Here is a 21,765-nt window from a genome sequence, read left to right as displayed (position 1 = left end):
AAAATTTATTAAAGAATTTCTAATTTATACTACTAATGATCAATACATTAAGCTTCTTTTAACTTCCAAGTAGTTTCCTCTATTAAAAGTAAAAGTGATTAAAACTAGACATTTCTAGATAAATCATGTGTGTGGGTATTTATGTTTTTTTATTTTTAATTTTGCTTTTAAGATGATAAATTGTCTTAAAGATAGATGTTTTTCTTTTTAGTTGTTCATACACAGTAGAAATGTAAGACCTTGTGGGTCAGTATATCTTTATGCCTATTTGAATAGAGAAATATTTTACGGTTTGGAATGTAGCATTTCAGGGCTTAAAACTATGATCCACGTAGTAGTGCATCTTTATTTAAAAAGAAGTAAAAGAATATAATTTCTTTTTGTTTCTCCTGTCAATCTATCATTCTATCCATTTGAACCTCAAGAACATAGAATATTAGAGCTGGAAGGTGACCTTAGATAATGGAATCTTAGAAATTAGAACATAGAATGTTAAAGATGGAGGAGACGTTAGAGCATAGATGGAAGAAGTCTTACTTAAATCAAAAGGAATCTGGCCCCATTTCCCATCAGCCTTACTTGTATTATGTCCTGATAGAAGATCAGTTTTCCAACATGTCATAAAGAGCCACATTTTGCTTGCTGGAATGATCATTACCATCTTTTTTTATAAATTTATTTCAAGTATTTTTCTTTTTCTTTTGAACCTGTTAATAACTTGTTGAAATTTCTGAAGTATCAACTCTTAGTTTTTAGAGAGGATACAAAATATGAGAAAAATGAACTTTTAAAAAAGAACTTAATCAATACTTATGGGTGTGCATGTATGTAGGTTTGTATGTTCAAGAATACATGTGTATACTTCAGCTGCCAAATTTATTTTTCTTGTTTATCAATTTCAATAAAACAAAGCAAATAAGGAAGGTAAAAAGGTAATAATGTTGATAGCCCTTGTAGGATCTCTCTTCCCCCTTCCAGGATGAAATAGTATAGCTTTCTCATTATTAATGATCCCAATTAACTTCAGTGAATCCAGCCTTCAAAGTTTTGCTTCCAGACAGGACTCTATAATGGTGTAAAAATTATAAATTAAAAACCCTTCACCTAGTTTTGTGGTTAGATAAGAGAACCATCCTTCTAGAAGGAAGAATAGAGCATAGTGCCCTGTTTCCCACCTTTTCAAGACTGTAATGACTTCAGTTGCCGATTCCTCTGCCCAGATAATTGGGGGAGAATGCAAAGTTGGCTGAGAAATCATCTTGAGAGATAGGTGTCCCATTTGCAAATGTACTAAGTAAGTGCTGGATGATGAATTGCATTCATAGTAACTTAAGGTTTGGTGTGTGAATTTTTAAAAATTCTTTTTTTCACTCTATTGTGGAAACAGCAGTTTTCATAGACCTGTGGAATTATAGGATTGGAAAGGGTCTTAAAGATCATTTAGTTCAACTACCAAAGCCAGTGTGGCATAGTGGAGGAGCATTGCATTTGGGGTTAGAGGATATGGTTTTGACTCCCAACTCTGATTCTTATTACCTAGGCGCTATTAAGAAAGTCATTTAACATTTTTTTTTGCCTTTAGTTTCTTCATCTCTAAAATGAGGAGGGATTAAATGACCTCAGGTTTTATAATCTGTGCTTGAAACAGGAATATGCTCTGCAACATTCCTGCTAAGTAGTCATCCAATCTTTGCTAGAGGGTGTGGTACTTACTAGCTCTCCCCATCCCATTCTACTTTTGGACATTGTCGTTATTAAGAAATTATTTTTACATTTAATCCAAATCAGCCTCTTTTTTACATTCTTTCTTACATTACAGCAAATCAGTACATTAAATTCTCAAAGATGGTGATTATTCAGTTTCCTCATAAGTAAGATGAAGGACCTGGAGTAGATTATCTCTCAAGTCTATTTCAGTTCTCCATTCTATAATTCTACCTTCTCCCAAGTTTTTTCTATGCTAAATATCCCTAATTTTTTCAACCCATCTATATGTGGAGATTTTCCAAGACCTTTCACTATCCTCATTGATCTCTTTTAGACAAAATATCCAGCTTATTATTGTTCTTCCTAAACTGTGGTCCCCAGAACTAGATAATGTATTTCAGATGTGACTTCATAAGGGCAAAGTTGCTTCCCTTGTTCTGGGTACTGTACTTCTGTTTTTGTATTTTTAATACCACATTAGCTCTATTTGATTGACATATCAAACTCTGGACACTTCAAATTTTATTGGAATAATCGATTAAAGGCTATGTATTAACATTAGAACTGACACCAAAATCTGCATCTGAATCCTGGCTCTGCTGCTCAGTGATTATGGGCAAGCCACTTGATCTGTATAGACAGATCTCAGTTTCCTCAACTGTAAGATACAAATGATACCTGTGATACTTAGCCCTAGGATATGTTGTGACAAAAGTGTTTTGTAAATAATAAGTGACTTCATAGAGATGTGAGTTTCTGTTACTTGTAAAATCTTCCTTCTTTCCTCCTCTTCCCTCCTCTTCTTGTTCTGGCTTCTTCCCACTTCAATGATTGTCTGTTTTGTGAGGGGGGGGAGCCCTTTTGGAAATTGCCCATTTCATAAATTGTCTTATGACACAAAGGGGTTTAATGCTGTATCCTTGTCTCATTTATTTTGAAAACTTTGCTAGGGAACTCAACTTAATCAATGAGCCTACTGTTGTCTCCAATAAGTTATGTGTTGGCCGTATTGATTGAGGGGGATTTTAGCAAACCCGTGCGGGGTTTATAATGTCAGCAGTGTTTTGATTATGAAAAGAGTTGGAACCTGGGGACATGGAACCAGGTGGTGTATGTCCTAAAGCCAGTAGTGACATGGTGGGTTGCCTTCCCCATGGGATCTAGTTCATGCTCTGCACTTTAACTGTGGTGACTGGAAGCTATAGATTCACTTTTTTTTTTGCTCATTAAAATGTTAAGAAATCAAGCTGCACATAAAAAAAGCCTTGTGAAAATATAAATTCTGGGATTGATCCTAGAAACTGGTGGATGCTGCTCTTCGCCTTTGCTCACACTATCTCCTCTATCCCTCCCCCCCAACAGTTGGTTCATTTCCATTTCATCTGTGTAGCACATAGGACCATAACATATTAGAGCTAGTAGAAGCCCTCTCAATCTAACTCTTCATTTTACAAATAAGAAAATTGAGTGTCATAGATGGGAAATGATTCATCAATCAGCTGAAGAACTAGCAAGATTCCAGTCCTAGGCTTTTGAGTCCTAATTCAGTTCACTTTCTATTTTATCACACTGTTTGAAGATAAGGTTGTTTTTATTTTTAAATAAAAAGTAGTACATGTAATTGATTGGTGGAGAACAATTTCTAAGCAAAACAATCAGTGACAGCTTAGAGAGTGTCTGTATTGCATTGAAATTAGGGCTTTGGTGTCTTATTTGAAGAGTAGCATTTTCCACATCAAAATGGTGCCATATTTTTTTGGGGTAGAGTGGGATGGATAAAAAAGATATTCAGAGTTTGGTCTTGCCTCTGACCCTAACTTGATTTATAACCTTGGGCTTTGTGGAGTCATTCTCTGGGCCTACATCTCCTTCTCTGTGAAATGAGGATGTTAGAGTTTATGTTCTCCAAGTTCTCTTTTTTTAAAAAACAATATTTTATATTTTCCCTATTACATGTAAAATAATTTTTAACATTCTTTATATATAATTTGTGTTCTTAATTCTCTCTCTTCTTCTAATCTTCCCCTCCTCCTTCCCTCTCTCCTTGTCTTCCCCTCTTGGTAAGCAATCTGATAAATATTTTACATGTGCAATCTTGTAAAACATTTCCCCATACTAGTCATTTTGTGGAAGAGATCTCAAAAAAGAAAAAGAGAAGAAACAAAATGAAATATAGTATGTTTCAGGCTTCATTCAGACTCCATCAGTTTTTTCTTGGGGAGCAGATAGCATTTTTCCATCATGAATTTCTGGGACTATCTTGGATCACTTACTGCATTGCTGGGAAGAACTAGGTCATTTAATTGTTCATAAAGAAATATTGCTGTCACTGTATACAGTGTTCTTCTGATTCTACTCACTTCACTCTACATCAGTTCATTTAAATCTTTCCATATTTTTCTTTAATCATCCTCCTTGTCATTTCTTATAACATAGTAGTATTCCATCAAATATTACATTCTACAACTTGTTCAGCCATTCCTCAGCTGACAGACAGCCCCACAATTTCTAATTCTTTGCTAGTACAAAAACAGTTGCAATAAATAAGTAATTTTGTACAAATTGATCCCTTTCCCTTTTTCTGATCTCTTTGGGATACAGATCTAGTAATGGTCACATGGCATGAACAATTTGAGAGCCCTTTAAGCATAGTTGCAAATTGCACACTGTAACAGTTAAAATTTAGGAATATGGGGAGACTGAGGCATCTGAGGCAGGTAGAAATTAGTTTCTCTCTGCAAGGAGTATTATATTTTTTAGAGGTTTATTGAAGATTAAGGATTAAAGAAAATACAGGATAAGAGACACGTGTCCAGGCCATAGAGAGGCCTAGACACAACCTCACCTACATTATGAAAAAAGGCCACATCTGCCCCAAACGGAAATCCCAGAGAGAGAGCTCAAAAACCTTTGAATCAGCTTAAATACCTTCTCAATCTCGGCCCAGGTGAGATTACAAGGCATTCTGGGGAAGTGGAGCAAAGGCTCGTGGGGATTGTAGTCCTGTATTCGAGTCTATTTTTTACAACACCAGAAAGGTTGGATCAGAGCAGAACTTCACCAATAGTGTCCCACTTTTCTTAAAGCCCCTCCATCCACGTTCTTTTCAATTTCTGACATTTACTATTGTCTCCAGTTCCTTTTAATATCTTATATTCTAAGATCCCTTTTAGTTATATAATATTATTATGCAGCTTAACAGGAAATACAAAATATACTTTAGCATAAGTTACCACTCTTTTTCCTTGTGATTTAATTTTGACAGCTAGTTATATAAACATATATGCATACATACACATACTATGTATGAGTATATATGTGTAATTTCCAGTTTAATATCTATTTGACTCAAGAACACTTTAGAATTGTTCCAACCAAACCAAAAATTAATTTTAGGATTTCTTAGAGAGAGGTTACTTAGATCCCTAAGTTGATCTCACATCTTATCCATATAGGTATACACCCTCTCCATTTTAATTGATTGCAAATTGTTCTCTTCAATCTTCATCTTTGTTCTCACTAAAATTCATTACGGGACATCTACCCATCTGCTGGAGGCCTTCCTTTTGTTTTTTATTTCATGGTAACCTTGATTTTTATCGATATGATTTGTTCTTTTGTTTTCCCATGTTCTCCTTATTTAATGAACCCATCTTCTTTTCTGATCACGTTTTTTGACTGATAGCTTTCACATTGAGAGGTAGCTGTGATACAGTGCATAGAAAGCAAGGAAGAAAGGCAGAAAGACCTGGGTTCAAGTTCCAATTTCAACCTCGATTAGCCTTATTATCCTGGAAAAAGTTATTTAAACTTTCAGTAGCCCAGGAAACTCTTCTAGTACTTTAAGTTGTTCATCATAGAGTGCTTTTCTTTAACAAGAGCTCCCAGATTTGGGAGGGGGAAAGGGAGGGAGGGAGAGAAGGAGGGAGAGAGAGAGAGAGAGAGAGAGAGAGAGAGAGAGAGAGAGAGAGAGAGAGAGAGAGAGAGAGAGAGAGAGAGAGAGAGAGAGAGAGAGAGAGAGAGAGAGAGAGAATATTAATTAGCATTCCATTTCCTGCATACAAGACATTGTTGGTCATATGTTACAGATGACTTATGCCTTTTAGGCCTCTCTACTGCTCTTTAAGTAATCCAATGACAGATTATTTTTCAAAAAATACTTTTAATATATTTTATGTTCTATGTTATAGAATATCAGACTTAAAGAGTTCCTTTGAGATCATCTAATCATAGGGTCTTGTATTTAGAGATAGAAAGGAGAAGGGAATTTAAAAAGTCTTTTCCCTTATTTTACAGATGAGACCTAGATGAGAAATTGATTTGCTTAAGTGGTAGTGGAACATGTGTCTTGTTTCTCTATCCAGTATGTATACATTGTAAGGAAGGGAGCAAGCAAGCAAGGAAGCATTAAGTTTATACTATATGCCAGGCACTGTGTTAAGCACTTTACAAATATTATTTCATTTGATTCTCACAGCAAGTGTTGGAGATAGTTGGCATTATTATCCCTATTTTACTGTTGAGGAAGTTTGAGTAGTTAATTGACTTGTCTATAATCACACAATAATAAATATGTGAGGTTAAATTTGAACTCAAGTTTTCCTGCCTCCAGGCCCAATTCTCTATTTCCTGGGTTACTTGACTCTCTAGATTTGGCAGCCTCAGTGTTGTTATTCTTTGGTAGGTATGAGTAAAAGTGAACTAGCAGGAACAGACTTTGGGATAATGACAGTTAGTTAACAAATATTTATTAAATAGTTGCTGTGTTCTAGACTGTGTGCTTTAGTCCTGGAGATATGAAGAAAGTTAAGAATATAGCCTCTGCCTTCAAGGAGCTAACATTCTAGTGGGGAAGACAAAATGCAAAAATTGTACAGTTTAGATAGATGTAGTTTAAAGAGAAGTTAGTTGCAGAGATAAAGAACTAATGGGGGTTGAGATGGGGAGAGAGGTGTTACAAAAACTTCCTAAAGAAGCAAGATTTTATCTGAGTCTTGAGGGAGACCCGGAGGTGGAGGTGAAAAGGGAAAACATTCCAGGCATGGAGGATAGATAGTACAAATGCAGAATGAAGAGATGCTATGTCATGTGGTTTGTAGAATGTGTGAAGGAAAGTTAAATGTACGGAGACTAGAAGGGTAGGAAATGCCCAGATTGAGGATATCTTCAAATGTCTAACTGGAGGTAATAGGGAGTCAATGGATGTTATTGAGGAGAGAGACGCCATAGTCAGATCTGTATCTTAGGAACTTCATTTTGTAGCCAAGTGGAAAGTACATTGAGAAAGGGAGATCAATCAGAAGGCATTAGGTCAGAGAAGTGATGAGGCTCTGCATTATGGTGGGCTGTACAAATGGAAACATGGGACCCTATCTGATAGATACTGTCAACTTAGAAATGAGAAACTTTTGCAATAGATTGGGTATGTGGAGCATGTGAGAGATAGGAATTGTGGATAACAGAGATTGCTAGCCAGAGTACTGATCTGGCACACTAGCATTTGTCATACTATTTTCCCCTTTACTTTCTCTAACGTTTTGACATCAGGAAGTGCCATGTAGATATGTAGAGGGAAGCAATATAATACATTTCTTGGCTGAGAAAGGGATTTTTTAATTTACATTTTTTGTTTTTGTTTTTTTTTCTGGGTTATATATGCATGAATTATCACATAAAACATTTCCTTATTATTCATTTTTAAGTTAATAATCATGTAAAACCCCAAATCATATACCCAAATAAACAAGTGCTAAATCACGTTTCCATATGTATTTCTACTCCCAACAGTTCTTTCTCTGGAGGTGGGTAGCATTCTTTCTCATAAGTCCTTCACAATTGTCCTGGATCATTGTATTGCTGTTTAGTAGCAAAGTCTATTACATTTGATCATTCCACAATATTGCTTTTACTGTGTACAATGTTTTCCTGTTTCTGCTTATTTCACTTTGCATCAGTTCACATCCAATTCTGAGAAAGGGATTTTTTAAAAGAGAAGTTACATAGATAGAATGCCAGATTTTGAGTCAGAAAGACCTAGGCTCAAATACCATGTTGGATGTGTAGTAACTCATCAGTTAATTTTCCTGAAACTCAGGAAGCTCGCTTTGTTGAGTTACTTAATCGATGAAGTTATAGACTCCTGATGCCTTGACATTTATAGCTGTTATATTTTAGAAAGTTTTAAAGCTAGCCATATTAAATACCTAAATCTAATCTAGGGCAAAATATAGTAGCCATGAGATTTCATCTGAGATATCTTTGAATGATTTTTTCTCAGTGAAATTCCAGCTTAAAATGGAAAAGTCATTTTTGCATTTGTAATTTTTTTTTTTGGTGATAAGAGGAGATCAGTCTTTGTGATCTCTAGATCTTTGGTATCACATGTATTTGAATTTTACAGAATACAGCCATATATGTTGAAGTTGTTTCATTTAAAAATGTTTTTTGAAGGAAGTTTGACCCTGAGACAAAATGAGAACTTTTCTTTTTTTCTTTTGGTCAGAATTATTTCTTTTGTTTAAATTATTGAGAAGACATGTTTATAGGATAAGCACATTAGTGGGACTAGGTCCCTAAAGACTTTAAAGTGAAAATCCCTCCCTTTACCCCATTTCTTGTCTGAATAATATTTTTATTGGCCAGGAAAATTCCTTTTTTCATATGTGTGTGTGTGTGTGTGTGTGTGTGTGTGTGTGTGTGTATATATAGTATTCTTAGGATCACAGTTAGAAGGGACCTTTGAATATAGAATATTCAAATATGTTACAACCTGGAAGGAACCAAACTCTGTGATGGTTTGCAAATGTCAGAGTAGTATCCTAGTATCTTGGTACTAGTGAAGATAAGGTCAAAGATCACCTGTTGGAAGCCAGGATCCCACGGGACAGAATCTGAATTCTGTTGGGCAGCAGATGAGGAGCAGAACTAGAGTGCAAGTGAAAAATGGAGTACATTGTGCATGGAATAGCAAGGAAGCAATATTATGGTTGGATTAATAGGTTTGGGGAAAAGAATAATGATCAAGAAGACCAGAAAGATAGGAAAGGACCAGTTTACAAAGAGTTTAAAATGCCAATTAAGGGAGTCTATATTAGATGCTTAAGTTAATAAGGACCCACTGGAGCTGGGGTGCAGCAGAATGGGTTGTGACCTGATGACACTTGTGCTTTAAGAATATTACAAGTTGCTCAGGACCACATGGAGAATGTTTTTGGCAGAACAGTCCAGGACCCTGCACTTTCTTAATTCTAGTCCTAAGCAGTCTCCTCTGTGTGAACTAGGGTAGTGATTAATCTTTAAATAGAAGACATCCTCTTTTAAAATAGCTCCTGGGTTATTACAGATAGCACTGCTCAGATATGACTAGTGAATAGATGTAGTAATTTAGACTATATTGAGAGAAATTTTCCTTTGTTATTCATTTTAATCCAAGTTCATTTTCTTTTTTAACACTGGTACGATTAATGTAGTCCCAGGCTAACAATGTTAAAGAATAGGATATTCTCAATTGAATTATGTAGAGGTATATGCTCTGGTAGGGGAAGCCAAAGTGCTTTCTGCTTCATTGGGTAGGCGATTAGATTGATGTGAGTTTTTTTCTTGAGTGATAGAACTGGTTTTAAAACTAAATGAAGCGAGCATCATCAATCGAGTTAGCATTGATAACTCATTATTAATGGTTGGAAAAGGACTACATTTGTAATCTGATCTTTATGTCATCACACTGACAGATTTGGACTTAGTTAAGGCAGGCTTGTTTCAACTTAGACCCAAGTCTTAATGCCATAAAAATATGCTCACTTTTTTCCTGAAATTTGTGAGCTGAAAAAGATTGAGAGCAAAGCAGATTTATGAAAGGGACACAAATGTAATGTTTATAACATTTTAATTAATGAATTTTTAAACTAATGAGACTTTTCAACTAAGCTAAACTAAACTAGAAAAATTTTGTTTGTCATGTGGGGATATCTAGGTAACTTTTATGCCTTTTAATTTGACAGGATCTTAAAAAAAAAGTTTGCTGACTTCCATGGCCTCTTGAATTTATCTGGGCATATGTCTATGTTCTGACATTTTTTTGGTTTCATGTTCAACTATTCTGTCTACTAAGGACTCTTCTAGGTCTCTCTGACATTATATGATCCTGTGTTCTAATATTCAGTTTTATGTTCTAACATTCTATGTTTTAAATCTACTAGTCTAATGTTTCATGTTCTAACATGCTGCATTCATGCATCCCACTTGAGGCCAACATTCTGTGTTTTATGGTATGATTCTCTGTGTCCCAGCCTTCCTTCTGGCACTAACATTTTCTGACTCCTATATTTTTACTGAGGGAAAATTTTCTTGTTCAAAGAATTAGGAGTTTTGAAGTACCACTCTACCTTTTCTCTTCTCTATTCTTTCTGAAGAATGTGTTTAGTGTTGTATACCTACTGATTTCAAAAAGACATTTAAACTAATAGTTTACTTTGATTCATTGATAAACTGGAAATGTATAAACAAGGATTACCATAGTGGTGTCAAAAAAAAAAAAACCCAAAACACAACTTGAAAGGGTTACAATTTGATGCCAAAATAAATTGGTGACAAACAGCAATTTTTATGAAAAACTTAAGCAAATAGATGATTTAATAGAGGAAAAGATTGTGAGTACATTCAGGAAAAATGATCTCCGAGAATGATTGGCTTTATCTCTTTCTTGTTATTGGTCCTATTGATGTTGGGAAGCGGTTCCTAATCCCAGACCCCTCTGTTCCTAGGTAACAGACAAAAATGGTGCCAGCAGAAGTGGTCCTGCCAGGCCAAGCCCATGTGGTTTGGTGTTATTCAGTCTGATCCATATGGTCATGCTGAAGATGGTCCCTCGAGGGGTGTTAACACTCAACCATGCAAACTCCTCCCTCCCTTTGGAGCTTTGCTGCTGGGCCCCTGCTGCTTGCCCATGTGTGAATCTTGATTAATTTTTCATTTTTAATGAAGTTTGATCATGTTTATTATTTCACATGATTGACTGCCCAGTCCTCCTCCCCATGTAATTGATAAAGCTCATATTTCTTCATCTGTCTCAGATTTCTTCAGGGGTAGAATTGTAAGATTGGGCGCTTGTGGTTAATGTTAGATTTATTGCTCCCATTAGATGTATAAATTATCTCTTTTTCTCTCCACAGGAAGTTCTACAGACTTTGACCAAGTTTTGTTTCCCCTTCTGTGTGGACAGGTAGTGTTAGATTTTTAAACTTTACAAGAGAGAAAAAAAAAACAACACTTGTCAATAAAACTGCTATGGAGAATGAAAACCATGCTATTTGTAACATTCTGTCTGTCTAACTATGATTTAAAGCACCTATGTGCCAGGGAGAGTTGTAATATCCTCTTTCCTGGGGTTTTTATGGGCACCATCAAAAAGTTTAAAAGTTCGAACTGTGCATTGGTGGGACAGTGTGGGATAAGGCAAAGAGACCTAGCCTGGGAGGCAGGAGATCTGCAACTGACTCCTTAGCTAATGTGCTCTGTGACCTTGGTCTAGTAGTTTCCCTTTTATGGGCTTCAATTTTCTCATCTGCAAAATGAAAAGGATTAAATTATAGTGTTAACAATAATAATGGAGAAACAATGGTCTAGTGGCAAGAGGTCATAATTTGGAGTCAGAGGACCCAGATTTAAATTCTAGCTTGCTACTTTATCCTTGGGACCTTGCATAAATCACTTAATCTCTCAGGGATTGGGGGGAGGCTGAATTACCTCATCTATAAAATGAGAATGCTGGATTATATAATCTTTAATATGGTCAGATTCTAAGCCCTGTCATTTCATTATTCTTATAATAATAACTCACCTTTACACAATGCTTTAAGGTGCCACATTACCCTCTACATTTCCTATCAAGAACACTGAAGCAATAATGGTAGGATTATTATCCTCATTTTACAAGTGAGGAAACTGAGACCTAGAAGTTAAATGATTTGTCCAAGTTCACATATCCTGTGAGTGTCAGAGTCATAATTGGACCCAGGTTTTTCTGATTCCAGTCCCTGTGCTCTTTCCCTGTACTATGCTGCCTTTTGGTAATCTCTAAAATCTCTTCACTTCTAGGAATTGAAGATTATATGAATTTAATTTTAATACAAAACTTAAACCAATGAGTTAGCATGGCTGGAGTTTAATCTCTTGTTATTTATTCTCTGTATTTATTATATTAAGCATGTATAAATGTTATAGAAATTAACACACTTTGAATATAGCATATATATGTACCATGTGTATATGGGGGGGGGAGAGAGAGAGAGAGAGAGAGAGAGAGAGAGAGAGACAGAGAGAGAGAGAGACAGAGAGACAGAGAGACAGAGACACAGAGACAGAGACACAGAGACAGAGACACAGAGAGAGACAGAGACAGAGAGAGAGATTATATGTGTATTAAGTAAACATCATTTGAAGGTCCATTTAAAGATATTTGACTGTACTCCTGACTGATATGATATGTCAGATAGTCTCAAGTAATGAACATGGCACTCGACTTGCAGTAAAGGTATTTGGATTCAAGTCTTTAAGCTCTGCTTCCTACTAATTATATAACTTTGTGCAAGTCACTTTCTCTTCACCTGTTTACATGAGGAAGTCATACTTAGTGATCTCTATGACATCTTCTAGCTGTGACACGTTCCATGATTCTGTGTCATATTGCTGAGTCATATTTGGATCTTAATTGGATGCCTAATTTAGTTCAACAAAGAACCTCCTCTGTGCACAGCATTGTGCTTGGTGTTGGGGATACAAAGGTGAAACGACACAGCCACTGCCCTCAATTAGCTGGCAGTCTATTGATGGAGGAGGGTGAGACATACGTAAATATGCTGCATATTTGATTGTGGTCAGTACAGATGAGACATTCAAACAAAGGACAATGAAAGATTTTAAGAAGGGTATATTCACACCTTAGGGAAATTAGGTAAGGACTTTTAGGCCAATCAGATTATAAGTAGTCAATTTTAAATGATAAATATCCTTCATTTTAAGATGGGTAGATTATATATAGAGCAAAACAAATTTGTCTTCCTTTTCATGTGTCTCCTAAAGAGGCCAAACAAATTGCATTTGCTTGTTGACATTTATTTGATGCAAATTTTACATCTATTTGTGTTTATCAATGATATATGAAACAACAGAACATCAATGTAGCAGGAATTTTAAAAAATTAAAAATTAGTGGTATTTTTAATGAAGAAAAACAATTTTTCAGGCTCAAAGGGAGATCCATTTTGAATAGATTTGATTTTTTTCACATGGCTATTATTTTTAAATGAATCTTTTAAAACTAGAGGCTGTGTACAGCATTGTGAACTGAGCACTGATCTTGGAATCAAGATAGTGTAGCTTAAAATACCCCCTCAGACATTTTCTGATTGTGTGGCCATGGGCAAATCACTTAACCACCCGCAGCTTTAAGCAGCTCTAAGATTTTTTTGTTATAGATCATGATCTGTGTTGGTATATCTCACATTGATGAAAACGTGGGTCCTTGAGGTATTTTTAAACTAGGAGAAGAGTATTGTGGTGCAGCAGACAAAACATTTGACTTGGAATCTGGATACCCAGTTCTATCCATGGTTTTGCCACTGTATTACTTTTTGCCCTTAGTTGTAACTTTATTTCTTTGGACCTCTGAATCCATCTTTAAAATGAAGTTAAACTCTATAATCCCTAAGGGCCTTCTGGCTCTTACAGTCTATATTCTAATACTTTATGATACAGTATTTTAGGTTCTAAGGCCCCTTACTATAACATTCTAGGTCTTAATATTTTATATTCTAAAAGTGCTACTAAGTCCTTCATAGATTTGATTTGGAGACGGAAATGTTACTTTAGCAATATAGTTTAATCTTTTTAGCTTTAATAGCTTTCTTTTACTGAGATCTTTTACCTTAGATGTGATTAAATTTCCTTCTTGACAGAATAAAATATTTTGGGAAACTTAGAAAGAACATAGTATTTGATTTTTCCTTCTGTTTTCAGATTCTAACTTTTACAAAATTTAATCTTTTTTTAAATTTAGTCTAATTTAGACTAGATATTAATAAATCTGTTCATTTTCAATAAATACAAAGACTTTAATGGCAGAATTTTCTCCTTGGGTATCAATAATACAATTTGTACTGCAAATGAATATTTTAAATCAATTTATTCCTGCTCAGTCTAAGTAGGTGTTGATTTTATTATTGTGGGACATAGATTTTTCTAGTAATGTCAAAGAATATGCCCTAGTCAATTCTGTTAAAAAGAAAAGTCTTCCTAGTCATTTCTGTATGTTTCTTCCTTTTATACCACTGTGACTATTCACAAGTACAATTTATTTGTTAGTATAAAAAAGGAAAAATTGCTCAATCACTGTTAACTGGACAAGTGATAACTTGTAAGAGACCTTCATTGTCCAAAGAATAATAGAGTCGGAATGGACCCTAGAATATAGGATATTAGGGCTGGAATGGACTTTATTAGAATATAAAATGTCAGAGCTGTAAGGGGCCTTAGAGATCATCTATGCTAACACCTCCTATGTTATAGGTGGGAAATTAGGATCTGGAAAGATATTTTGTTGGAAGAAAGTTATTGGTAGATTAGAATATGTAACTGAATCTTTTCAACTTCTTCATTTTGTGATTTTCTACCATGCTATATACAATAGTTTTTCAAATATAAGAATCCTTTTCCTGTGAAAGAGGTATTAGTCTTTTTTTGGCTTGATCCTAGAGGGAAAAGCTGGGAGCAATGGATAGAAGTTCCAGGGAGATAGATTTAAATGTTAGCAAGATATTTCCAAACGACGTAGCTATCCAGCATGGAATAGGCTGTCTCCTAGGTTAGTCATTTTACCATCATTAGAAACACAACATGAGACTAGATAACCACCTTTGGATGTATAGAAAGGGTTCAAAATTTGGTTAAGTGAGGACTAGATAACCTGTGAGGTCCCTTCCTGCTTTGAGGTCCTATAAAATTTCCTTTTAATTCTAACATCTTGGAATCAGGGAATTTTAAGTTTTGTATAGCCAAGCACCTTCTACAATGCCTTGCACTTACGGGTCTAAGAAATATTTTTGAATTAAATGTTGCTTGTCATTTTAAGATTTTTCTATTTGGAACTAAGAATTTTGCAAATAATATTTCTTGAAAATATATAATTTTTATATTATTTGTTATTCTTTATTATCTTCACACTGATTCTCTGAAGTGATTAGTAGAAGTAACATTTGCCCCCTTTGAAAAAAAATGATCAGAGAAATTATGTATCTAAGAAAAATCCTTCATTACTTTTTGAACATATTATATGTAATCATTACTATTTTAAATGCAGAACATATGACCCCCCCCCCCAAAGAGCTTAGTCTGGGCTAATAGTGGATTATTCAGTTCAAGTAATAATCATAACTAACAACTATAGCCCTTTGAGGTTAGCAGCATGTTGTATATCCTTACAACAACTCAATAAATATCTTTGAAGCTGCTATTTTTTGATGCAGGTTGTTTTGCTGAGTATTGGAGGTGACAGAGAAATAAATAAGATGGCTAAGGAGTTCTCTGCCCTTTTGGAGTTCACTATCTAGAAAGGAGATGGGACTCATATAATTGTAATAACACACGAGACATGATAAGTGCATAAGAGAAGTACAAAGATGATATTGGTGAGCTAAAGTGAGGAGTAACATTTCCAAAATAGGGAGTGAGAGAAGACTTCGTGGAAGATGGAGGTAGCATTTGAATTGGATTTTGAAGAATGAGTAGAAAGTTTGTAGGCAGAGATAGCAAAGAGGATATTTCAGATACGGGGAACCACACAATGAAATATATTATGATGGTAAAGTATGTAATATGCTCTATGAGAATAAAAGGAGATGACTGAGCAGCCTTGTTTGATTGGAGTATGGAGTACATTAAGAGGAATAGAGGATAAACTGGGAAAGACACAGGTCTAAACTAGGTTGTAGAAAGCCTTAAATGTTAGGCTAAAGACTTTGGACTTTGTTTAATCTACAGATGGTTCTATATTAAACCAGTCCTGCTTAACAACCCAGGGACAGTGGAAGAAAAGTAGCTCTCACGTGGGATTTATTACATTGGCCCACATATAACTGCTCCATAAATGTTTGGTGATGATGACTTGGCTAACATGGACCTTGTCTCTCATGTGATACCTGGAATCCAACTGTTTCATCCACATGGTCCATGCCTCTGCATTCCATTTATATACTATACCTGGAAGCTTCTTCAGGATTTAATGAAATGCTTCTGGAGGAGACAGAAATAACCAACACTTGGCAGGCAGCATGAAGGTTAGATTCTGTGGTTTGAATAAACATTGATTTTCTTCCTTGTTCTTCATGTTGACATGGACTTTGGAGATACATTTACAAGGTATAAGATAGTATTGACTTTATCCTTAAGAATAGTTTTTGGAAATATTTCTATTTTGGTTTTCGTTCTTTTGACTTGCTGAGAGCAATTATTCAGGATGTCTGATCTCCTTGGGGCATCTATAGAATTGTTTTTTTTTTAACTTTTTGAAGAAATTTTATTCTGAGAAATTGTGGAAGTTTAGGGATTGAGAGTGAATGGATATAGTCTAAGAGTGAAGCTTTTGATTCTACTTCTAACTCTGCCACTTGATGTTGTTTGGTCATTTTGGTTGTTTCCAACTCTTTGTGAATCCATTTTGGGTTTTCTGGGCAAAGATAACTAGAATAGTTTGCCTTTCCTTCTTCAGCTCATTTTACAGATGAGGTAATTGAGACAAATGTGTTTAAATGACTTGCCTGGTGTCATATAGCTAGTAAGTGTCTGAGACTGGATTTGACCTCCGGCATTCCTGATTCCAGGACTGGCATTTTATATCCACTGCTCCACTTAGCTGCCCTAGCTCTTCCACTAACTGAGGTTAATTTTGGGCTAAAATAAAAAAAAAAAATATATATATATATATATGTATATATATATATATATACACACACATACATACATACACATATGTATATATATAAAACGATGGGTTTAGACTTAAAATGATCTCTAAGGTCCAGTTAGCTAACTAACCAATCTTTATTTAAAGATCTCTCCCAGTTCTACTGTGTATTTCAAAGGTCTTTTTGAGCTTTAAATTTTTATTATTTTTCTATATTCTATGTTAGTTCTATGTTCTAAAATCCTTTGAATTCTGACATTCTTTTTTCTATGTCTTAAGTTATCTTTTAGCTCTTATTTTCTATGTTCTATGTTCTCAACTTCTGTGTTCTAAGGTCCTTTATGCTCTAACATTTTATGATGATTTGATTTCTATAAGATAAAGAATTGCTGCTGAAGTTGAGGATACACATAAACATACGAATGCTATTTTAAAATAAAAGGAATCAGATCCTTTTCACAAAGTAGTCATCATTGAGAAATGTTCTAATATTATACATCAACAAGATCTATAGAAACCTTTAAGACCTTTGACAGGAACTTCCTATCTATAAGTTTAATGTAAGTTGTCCAAAAAGAAATATCTTAAACTATAATGGTTTTGAACTTTGTCTTTTGGTAATGTGTTTGTTACCCAGATGTTCAATATTGTACAACAGATTAGTTAGTCTGTAAAAGCAAGTGTATCTTTGTAGCTATGGTAGAAGTTTGTTCCATAGAAGGAAAGATAAGCCAAACAAAGAACTTTTAGGAACATAAAATTTTGGAACTGGAAGGAACCTCATAAGCTCTTTGATCCAATCCATTGATTTTTTTTTTTAAACCCTTTCTGTCTTAGTATCAGTTCTGAGGCAGAATTGCTACAAGGGCTAGGCAAATTAGGGTTAAGTGACGTACGTAGGGGCCACACAGCTAGGGTGTGTCTGAGGTCAAATTTGAACCCAGGTCCTCCTGATTCGAGGCTTGGCTCTCTATCTATTGAGCTACTTCGCTACCCTCAATTCATTGATTTTTTTTTCTTTTAATACTGTAAGGAAACCAGAACCCAGACAGTAATGACTACTCTTTGAAGGTTATATAGTTAGTTAATCATAGAGCCAAAACTGGTACTCATGTCTCCTGATTCCAAGTTTAATATTCTGTTTCCTTTACTATGTATGATCCTATAATTCTTCTTGTCTTGAATAAATGAATGAAATAATGAATCTTTTTGAAGTCCAAGATAACCAAGGAATAAAATACAGTTGTTCCTTGCATATTCTTGGTTTTATTATGACTGATATTAGTGAAGAGGAAGGAGGATCTTCATCCAAGTCTTACTTTCATTCCTCATTGTAGCTTGAGAATGGCAATTAATTTTCTAGTCATGTAACCAGATCAAATCACTTAAGTTTCAGTTTCCCCATTTGTAAAATGAGGATAATATTTTAATGACTTTCTTTATAAAGATATTGAAGAAATACTTTATAAATTGTAAATTCTCCATAGAATTGTATAATTATTGTTCCTCCACTAAAAGCTTACAGTTGAAGTGTGGAGATGATCTTGGAATCTTACAGGCAATGTCAAAAGAGGACAAGCTCCTTTAAGTCCTGCCAACCTTCAGTGGTGTGAGATCCATGTCCCTGGAGTTTGCTAGTGCTTGTCTCTCTCTAAATTTACTATGTATCCTTTGTATGGATCTTGTATGTAACCATATGTTTTCTTCTCTGTTTAAATGTTTGATTCATGAGGGCAGGAACTGTTTTTGCCTTTTCATTGTATCTCTAGAACATAGTACTGAATAGCTAGAGTGTAATGAATACTCGTTGATTGATTAATTGATAGATTGTGTCTGTTTCCCAAGGACTAGCCTTGCTTAGTTAAAGATGGATTCATTACAAGAATGTTGACCATTACAGAATGATTTTTTTTCCATCTCAGCAAATTTGACTATCTATAAATCCTGAAAAAATTGTGATCATCAGTGGGAAAATGTCTGATGATGTCACAGAACCCCTGAAATATTTTTCATAGATTTTTATGATAATAACTTATTTTCTAAAACACTACAGTTTACAAAACATTTTAATCAGGACCTTACAGTTACAACATGAAACAATTTTTTAAGTCAGGTAGTGTAGTTTATATTATCCCCAGTTTACCAGGGAGAAAACTGAGCCTTCGAGAAAGAAAGTCAGTTTTCCAAGGCCACACAGTAACAGAATTCAAAATTGGATCTAGATATTTTTTGAATCCCCCAAGTCAGGGTTAACTATCTTATTGCTAAAATCTACCACTCACCTCTACAACCTGTTTTTTTTTTCCTTCAAGGATTAAAAGACAGGTAATTATGACAGTTCTCATTTTTGTAATACCTTAAGGTTTACAAAGCATTTCCACCCTGCAGCTCTGTGAGGTTAATAGGGCAGAAAGCATCATGTCCATGTTACAGTTGAAGAACTTGAGTTCCAGAGTGACTTTCTTAGTTATGTGACTATTAAATGATGGAGCCTGTATTTGAACCCTGGTATTCTAACTTGAAGGCTAATTATTTGACTGCCTCTACATATTGGGACTGATGGATATTTTCAAGACATCAAGTATTTTAATAAGAAATGTTCCAACCAGTCCAACACCTAACCTTTTTGGAATGCTAGTTGATCTGTTTATTTTAAACATCTTAGAACAAGAAACCCAGAGTTGAACTCATGAAGGTACATAATTTGTGAGATCACAAAGCATTACTTTATAAAAATCTGGGGTGTGTTTGTAACTTAGAATTTTTCTGACCTGTTGTGCAAAATAATTCAATCACAGGAGTCTTCCCTTCCCCTCCCCCAAGTGAGCCTTGCTTTGGTCCCCAATCCCTTTAATTATGTGAGCTTGAATCTCGTTTCTCACACATCCTCAGCTCTCAACCTTGTTAAAATTAATCATATAATCCTTCTTTAAAACATAGTATTAAGTCACCATAGTAACATCGCATCCAAGCTTTATAGATAAAACATAACAGCCACAAGAAGCTAGCATTGGGTGTCCCCTCGACAGCTCTGTAACTTTTATAGAAATGTGTTTCTTCTCTTGGCTTGTTCCGGGTGGAGGATAGCATTACTTACACCTGTTTTATTACCATGTTCTTTTTAAATTGCTACCTTGTTTCTGTTCACATTCTTAGACTTGGCAGAAGAAAGTGTTTTCTTTTCCTCTCGAATTATTTTCTTAGAGCCTTAGTAAACAATCTCCAGACAATATAGTTTCCCCCCTTTAAATTAAAACAAGTCCTCTTCCAGGAGCTTTGTCATGGGAAAATTTTGTTAAAGTGATGATGATAGCAGTGGTGGTGGTAGTGGTGGTGATGGTGCTATTGATAGTGGTCATGGTGATGATGGGGTGGGGAATGGATGATGATCATCATACATCTGGATTTCCTATTATTTAGATGGAAAAGGTTTACAAAACCCTTTCTTGCACATGATCACATTTGAGAGACCTTCTAAGGTATTACTAGAACCTTAGATATAGAGGCAGAGGTTTATAGAGATTTAGAACTGGAAGGGTCCTCAGTGATCTTCTGGTCTAATCCTTCATCTGTAGGTGAAGAACTTGAAAATTAGAGATGGGAAAGTAATTTACTGGAAGTTATCTGGTAATAAGTAGTGAACTAGAATTCAGACCCAAATTCTGTGGCTGCATTTCTAGGACTTTTCCTACTACCCGAGATGGAACTCTAGCTTTGTCACCAGCTAAGCCAATTGAATATGGGCAAGGGCTTTTCCTTTCTTAGCCTTTTTCATCATCTGTAGAATGGCTCTGCCTAAGACAGGTGAGGAGCACACTCTGAAAACCATAGGATCTACAGAAATGGGAGTAGTTATCATTCTGCCTCACCTTGACCATAGCCCTGTATATATAACCCAGTAATTGTTCCTATTCCTATAGTTCTTACATTTTCCCAACATGATACCTCCCCCAAACCCCTCACTCCTCCCACACAAGAACACAAATAATGTTGTCCTAATTTTTTAAAATGAGAGAATCAAGGGTTAGAGAGGGGTAAGTGACTTGCCCAGAGTCATAGGGCTAATATGTGTCAGAGGTGAGATTTCAACCCAGACTCTAGTCCTTAGGCTTTTTTTGACTAGCAGGTCTCATTTCTGTAACTGTAAAGCTCTATGTAAATATGAGCTGTTATTATTATTTTTTTATATCTTGACAATAACAAAATAAGGTAGCTAGACAATCTTATTGCTATTATCCCTATTTGACTAATGAACAAACAGAGGTTCGGAGCAACTCAGACTTGTTCAGTAGAGTTGCTACTAAATGTTCCTGACTTAAGTTGTGGGTTCTTTCTACTAAACCACATCTGCTGGCAGAGATAGCAGCCAGGCTATTAGTGTTCACTGCCCCTGCAGAACTCTGCCAGGCCTACAAACTGAAGGACTTGCTACATCAAATCCATTAAAGGTGCTCAGAAATTCCAAAGACTCCTTCAGTTTTGATTTACTCATGCATCTTTTACCTAGGCTCTTACAAGAGATAGCTTTTAGAAGTCTTATATGATGCTGAGGACTCAGCAGTAATTACAAGTGCTAGCTTTAGAAAAGGCCACTTGAACTGTTATTTACCATTTTCTCCTAGATAATGGTATTCATTTAATTTATAAAGTGAATTATAGTGGAGAGCATTTCTGTAATCATAGTATAGAAGTCAGACACATGTTTGGGATTTTATGTAGAAAAGAAAATGGTTAAGTTTAAAAGATCATAAATTCCACTAAAATTTTTAAAAAAAATCTATTTCTTAATGCCAAATTCTCATCAGAGACACCCATTGCATTTCAATAAGTATTTATTAGGCTTCTGCTGTCCTTGCAGGGCTCAGCTAAGGACTTTCATCTATGGGGCAAAGCTCCTCTTAACCCTAATGTTCCAATGTTCCCTGTCTTAAGGGATCTTTTTAGAGCTAATATTACTAAATAACATTATCAGAATTTTTGTATAGCTATATGCCTGTTAATTTAAAAATAATTTTTATAATATTTTATATTTACAATATAATTTATTGGTTGTTGTACTTTTGCTTTTTTTTTTTAAGCACAGACGTTGCATTCTAATTTTAC

At 35.1% G+C, this 21,765-nt stretch overlaps 1 protein-coding gene across 6 annotated transcripts in view; it reads left to right on the top strand.

Annotated features, from left to right (window-relative positions):
• DENND1A (DENN domain containing 1A) overlaps nt 1–21,765 on the top strand; it is a 728,196-nt gene that overhangs the window by 204,408 nt on the left and 502,023 nt on the right. For 5 of the 6 annotated variants that reach the window (XM_007474630.3, XM_007474629.3, XM_007474632.3 and 2 more), the window contains exon 4: nt 10,878–10,927. The exons of the other annotated variant lie outside the window; for it this stretch is intronic. In XM_007474630.3, coding sequence (XP_007474692.2) covers nt 10,878–10,927 — 50 coding nt within the window. The remainder of the gene's footprint in view (nt 1–10,877; nt 10,928–21,765) is intronic. 6 annotated transcript variants of the gene reach the window in all.

The sequence above is a fragment of the Monodelphis domestica genome, chromosome 1, assembly GCF_027887165.1.
Source record: "Monodelphis domestica isolate mMonDom1 chromosome 1, mMonDom1.pri, whole genome shotgun sequence".
Lineage (NCBI taxonomy): Eukaryota > Metazoa > Chordata > Mammalia > Didelphimorphia > Didelphidae > Monodelphis > Monodelphis domestica.
Note: the sequence above shows the minus strand (reverse complement) of the source record. Positions and strands in the feature narration are given on the sequence as shown.